This window comes from Buceros rhinoceros, unplaced genomic scaffold, assembly GCF_000710305.1.
Source record: "Buceros rhinoceros silvestris isolate BGI_N320 unplaced genomic scaffold, ASM71030v1 scaffold1706, whole genome shotgun sequence".
In the NCBI taxonomy this organism is placed as follows: Eukaryota; Metazoa; Chordata; class Aves; order Bucerotiformes; family Bucerotidae; genus Buceros; species Buceros rhinoceros.
The window spans coordinates 30498-36742 of NW_010415596.1; the positions used below are offsets into that span (position 1 = coordinate 30498).

The 6245-nt window shown below is 37.4% G+C and overlaps 1 protein-coding gene across 1 annotated transcript in view; it reads right to left on the minus strand.

Annotated features, from left to right (window-relative positions):
* STIM2 (stromal interaction molecule 2) overlaps positions 1-6245 on the minus strand; it is a 31667-nt gene that overhangs the window by 14481 nt on the left and 10941 nt on the right. The window contains exon 2 of the mRNA XM_010137456.1: positions 2250-2364. Coding sequence (XP_010135758.1) covers positions 2250-2364 — 115 coding nt within the window. The remainder of the gene's footprint in view (positions 1-2249; positions 2365-6245) is intronic.

A 6245-nucleotide genomic window follows, 5' to 3' on the forward strand; every position in this document is an offset into this window, starting at 1 on the left:
CTACACGACTGTCTTCAGACAGCAAATTCATATGATCTTAGCCTAATAGAGGGGCAAAAAAAGAGCAGGTAGACATGCTAGAGACACAGAACTTTGAAAAATAATCGTACAAAAACTGGAACTTAGACATTGAAACAAATGTTCATCTATCTCCTTTGATGCGCTTGCAACTACAACCTCTTGAAGGCCCTCGTAGAAAAAAATACTGACGATGCATTTTTGACTTTAACCCAACAAAAACTACTACGCTTGGTATTTTAGAATAGCTGAAAGGCTCTGCATATGCATGAATACACTGCGTAGTTACACAGGAGATAGTCAAAGCAAATACCACACAACAAGCATATGCTGGCATTTATATTTAAAGAACAGACACAAACAGTAATAGAAGTCAGAAGACACTGTTTTCTGAAAGTCACCTAAGCTTTAAACTGCTACGCTAGTTCGTAACCATTCTTCTAAAGGAAGCTCCCTCTGTAGAATTAATTATGAGATTAAAAAACATAAACAGACACAACAAGAGTAAGCATAATCAACTAAATTAAGTGACAGTCTTGTTTTGTACTAAGGACTCATTGAAACTGTGTGGCAAGAGAGCAACAGTAGGTTAGATGCTGATTTAAGCTACGATACGATTCTTTCCATGCAGGTAAAACCTATGTATAGCAGCCTTGAAATTCCTTTAATTTGAACCAGTAAAAACTATGCCTTAAGGATTCTGCTCCAGGTGGGGATACCGAAAGCCTACCCAGTGCCAGAATTATTAAAAAGCAATATTCTAAAGCTGTTTTATTTTATAAGGCAAATTTTAAAGCTTTGAATGGAGCCAATCCTCAGGGTTCCATTCTCTATATAAAATCCTTCTCAAGCAATTACTTAAAAATAACCTCTGGTTTTCTTAATCCTTAAGAGAGACACCAAACAGCAATAGAGTACTTATTATACTATAAACGGTGTTTTCTCATTCTTCCCTCAAATCCCATCGGTCTCACATCACCAGTATCTTAATCACAAAACAACTTTAAGTTACTTAGGACAAACATCCACACAAAGCAAGCTTTATGGGATAGAATTCTACTCAGCATAAACCAAGCAGCAATAGATCCAGAAGTTGTTTCTGCATAAGCCTTGTCAAAGGCACTATTTAGAGCTTGTAATTCTCACAGGATACCTCAACAGGCTACCTAGCGAAGTTTCAAATTACTGATAACATTATTAACACTGCCTTCCACCTTCCTGTTCAATGCTGTCAAATTGCACTAACCTGGTACTACAAACTAGCGGTATGCAAGAAACAAATCCATCACAATTCCTAAAACATCTAGAAAGGAAAAACAGTATTATCCATATTACCTAATATTAAACGAAAGTAAGATATTTGAGGGGTAGGCTTCATACTTGGTGGTCACCAGACCACTGCTAACACTGCTTGGGAGTCTCATTCTAAAGGGCATCCCCAGGATACAACTTTAGGTTCCTCAACAGGACGCACAGTAAAGCCATTCTAAGCAGACAGAGTAAGCCTAGGCAGGTCTCTCGAAATCTTTTGAGTCTTACTCACACAGTTCACTACATTCAAGAAACCTGGAACAAAGATGTACACAAAAGACATCTTAGATACTTCTGATACCACTGGAGCCTAAATTTTTGAAGAGTTACTCATAAGTTAGATGAACAACTGTAGGAAGACAATTTTCTCTGATAATTTAGTTGCAATACTTGCCTTGAACAAGATCTCTAGTGAATAAGTATTTACAGAATATTTGGAGAGATGTAGCTAAAAATCACTGGTTAAAATGTAGATATTTACCACACAAACACTTAACCAATGTATTACCTCAAACTGCACTTAAATGACTTTCTATATTAGCAGAATTAACCAATGGCAAGTTTCTAGTTTCATTCCTCTTTTGTTCCTACTTTTATCTATTTGACTAATACCAAATTTTAGATCTCTATATGCTCACCATAAGCACAACGCTTTCTGAATGGTGTGGGGGGAAAAATAAAGCATTTTTCTCCTAATAACTCTAACATTCTGGACCTCTCAAGAGGAAATTAACTCTAGCTGGATCGAGCGCATTTTCAGTCAAGTTTATATAGGCCTATAAATAACACTACCAAAACAGACTCATGAAGATTCTGTAAGAGGTCATCCATTTACTACTCTAAACTACTTAGTGGGAAAAATGTCAAATTATGTCTTTTCCAATAACCACCATCATTTTTAGTTATTCTTCTTTACCTACCTTCAGACATTTTCCAGCGTTTCCACAGATCCTCAATGGTGATATGCTTGTCTTCTCTGTGAAGGTGACTATGTTTATTAGAGGCATCCTTGTATTGCATATCTTCCCTTAGAAACTAAAGAAAAGGAAAAACATCATCTTAAACATCAAAATAATTTCTGACCAGAAACTACAAGGAAATCAGGCAGCGGAGAATCTTTACCATCTCTTCCCCATGCAAGCACCACAAAATTCATACAAGTTGACTACATCAAGGACGCAGAAAGCAAGTTAAACACTCTCACAGGATGTGATTTTCACAATGATTAAATCCTAGAAAAACTGAAGGTGCAGTTGCTAGTATAACAGGTTTAACAACATTATTAGTTTGCTCCAGTCTTACAGTGATTACAAGAATGCACCACGCAAGTCATACTGTGAGCTTCTCTATTCTGAAGACATTTAACCAACTTCATTTACTTGAAGATAAGAACATGTAAGATTTGAAAATGTGCCAGTCCTTTCTGGATGAGTAATACCTGAATCCTGCTATACCAGTTAAATGCAACTGCTTGAGGGATGAGAGAAAGGTGTTGACTAAGTACTGCTAAAAGCCTTTTGACTGGTGAACAAAAATTTTACTTCTATTTCATCAAATTAAAAACCAGAAGTCATCTTAGAGCCAGTTTTTCTCTTGCTAATCATTGCTCAGTAGTTACACTCCAAGCACAGAAGCATTACACAAAGTTGTTTCATTCTCAGCAATTAACGGGAAGGCTATGTCAAAATACCACACCTTGCCTTGTAGTAAACACCATAAAAAGAAAGATCCCACAATCGTGTCATATATAGCAGTGTTGTATCAGTATTCCACAAGTCACTACAAATGAGTTCTCCAAATACATGTAAGAAAAAGAAGCACAGGACTGTAAAATCCATTTTATTTTTATTTCACACAGGCCTAGAAAAGTTGGAAAACCGGTTAACAAACCACCTCCCACTAGTAGTGGAAGCCTTCCATAGATACCAATCCCCAAAAGCACAGCACAAGCAGTCTCTGGGTGTGGAGATCTTAGTTTTAGTACTAGAAAGCTAACATGAGAGCTAAAGCAATCTTGCACAGTAGATTGCTTGCTTCAGTTCCTGAAGGATAAAGCTGCTCAAACAAAACCAGCCACAGATAGCCACAACGGCTAACTCAAAAAACAGCTTTTTATGTGGTTGGTCATGTGTCATCACCACTTAGAGTAAAAGTGAGGAAGAAGGCCAGGCTAGTGATGCACTGGAGAAGATCCCACTTCTTGAAATTTAGTCCTGGTAATAATTTATCTGCACAGCTTCCCTCATAGGTCCCACTTCTAATAAATCTAGAGATACTGTCGTTCAAGAAACTGCAGGAGAGACTGAAAAATAGTCAGTGTTAAACCAAAATACTAACTCTTAATAAAAAGAGACAGCATATGATATCAGATATATGCAAGAAAAAGCTAACACTTATCAATTTCCCCTTATTGAAAACTTCATTCTTACTAGATTCCCTTACTTCCTAAAAACGTGGGAAGGGGTTCAAGTTTCTCCTCTAGCTACTTCCAGTCATAAAGCCATACACCTCTTTCGGTTACAGATACAGACTGGATGCAGGCCCTCTCTCATTAATCTATCCCTTCAAAAGTTTTTTGATTGTCATTAGCTTTCTAAAGCCTTTTGATTCCTAAAATAATTCTGTTTAGCCCACACAAATTGCATAAGCATTTCTAACTCCTCTTCCCTATGTATATGACAAAGGTAAAAATACAGAGATATATATATACACACACACACAAAAGAAATATAGAAGAAATTTATTAAATACATGAGAACTATTAAAAATAGTATCCTGTTGAGGTAGAGGCAGTTACAGAACTTCTGAAACACCGTGGATAAGCAACTGTAAAAAGGTGCAATATCCACAGAAAAGGACTGATTGCTGTAACTATATGCAAATGTAAAAATATCTGCTGCATAACCTCTGCTGTATATTGCACAGTCCAAGTGTGAACTCCGAGTACTTCCCAAACTGGCACAACTACCATGAAGCTGGTAATTTCTACAGCTAACATGCAACATGTAATCAAAGGCAGATGAGCTTATTCATTCCCACTCCATGTTGTATAAAGGGTAAACTGAAGAAAATTACCTAAACAATGAGAAAACAAAATAATCTTCTTATTCACTAATATCTTTAAGGCTTTCCAGATTAAAGTAGAGTCTCACAGCTGGAACATCAAGAAAGAACAGATGTTTACCCATCTCTCCTCCTCCCTTCAGCCTGCAAGACTGCTACCAACTACCGTTCCCAGTGTGTCTTTTGGAAACTTGTGAAAAATGTTCTAAAACGACAGCAAAAAATATATTACAGGTCCCTCCCTGTCAAAGACTATATCCCTTCATATGAAGGTTAAGGTACACGTCAACACTCACTCTTCAGCTTTCTAGTGACTGGTGATGCACTGCCCTTGTCACTGTACTGCAAGTGTCATGCGTGGATATTTGTTTTAAAAAACAAACATCACAGGCTGATCAAGTTTCTGAAGAGAAACAGAATAGTACATATGCTGTATGTAAATGTTTCAGCACATTTTGCATCTGCTCAGCTAAAACTGGTACCTCAGATCAGTTCTGTCTGTGTAAAATAACTTGCTTTTATCTTTACTGCTCGTTGACAGAAGAGGTTGTGAAATACTTTAGGACAATAACTCTTGAACAGTTAGGGGTGCTGTCAAGGAAAATCTAAACTGCCGTTAAAAATACTACGTTATGGGGTGAGGAATAAAGAAGAGAAGAAAGATGCCAACTGATGGAAAGAGTCAAGGTATTACAGCTCATCCCAAAGCACTATAAGGTTCTGATTTTAAAATGGGATGGACATAGGTTACCTTGGCACCCAGGTAAGTAATACAAACAACAGCTCACAGAAAACGTGCAGCATTTCACGCCGTTCTGCTACAGAGCCCGCAGAGGGAGCAAGAGTTCACGTATGAATTCACGTTCTCAACACACTGCTGGAACGCAACCGGCTGTGCTAACAAGGCGAGGGGAAAAAACGAAAAGCCCAATTTCAAATTTCATCACCAACACAGAAAACAAACCCAAGTTCAAAGGACATGATTTCCCGGGAGAAAAGGGTGACAGTGAAAAGATCTGGTTTATACTGACCCAATGTTGAGAGCATTTGACTAAGCTATAAGACTATTTGAAAAGGGACTGCTTACAAACTTGTTAGCAGCATGCAGTTACTCTTCAGAAAGAGAGATTATGCATTTAGGAGTATTTCCTCAAGAAAAGAGCCCCTCTTCTGTGCAATCCTACCCATATTGCCCTCAGTCCCTGTAAGAATAACAACAACTTCCTCAATGAGGTTCTCTATCACCGGATGGTCACAAAGGTACCCTTACAGTTTGCATAGCTGGAAAGAGGCTGTCGTGTTTCAAAGAATGATTGATTTAAGTAATTAAGAGATACACAACATCAAACATCTTTCTTTTGTCTGAAAGATATTTGTTTCAAAACTCGCCTAATATGGAAATTCTCCTTTAAGAAAAGGAATTGTGTCCTAAATTGAAGAAAGCCATAAAACTACAACAACTCTAATAAAAAGAATGGATTTTTCTGTTCCTTGTCATGGCAGCTAATCTCTCTTCTGTTGCCGTGGTCATTAAATATACACAGAAAAGGTTAGAAAAATAAGTCTAAATAGGGAGGTTAAAAGAGTAAGCTTCAACAAAACACACTGAAGGATTATCTTAGCCAACATAACTACTCAAAAGAGAGATGGCCTTTTAAGACTACAAAGTTGAAACCAAGAAAGCAGCAGATAAGTTACCTAAAAAATCTTTGTGACACAAAAAAGTCATTTGTCAAAGTAATTACTTCAAAAACAAGTAGAGGATAAAAAAATACCACACCTAGGCGTGAAACTGAAATTTTGGTCCCAAAAGTACCATAACTGTGCCTCAGATCCCAAAGTTGAAGGTTCAG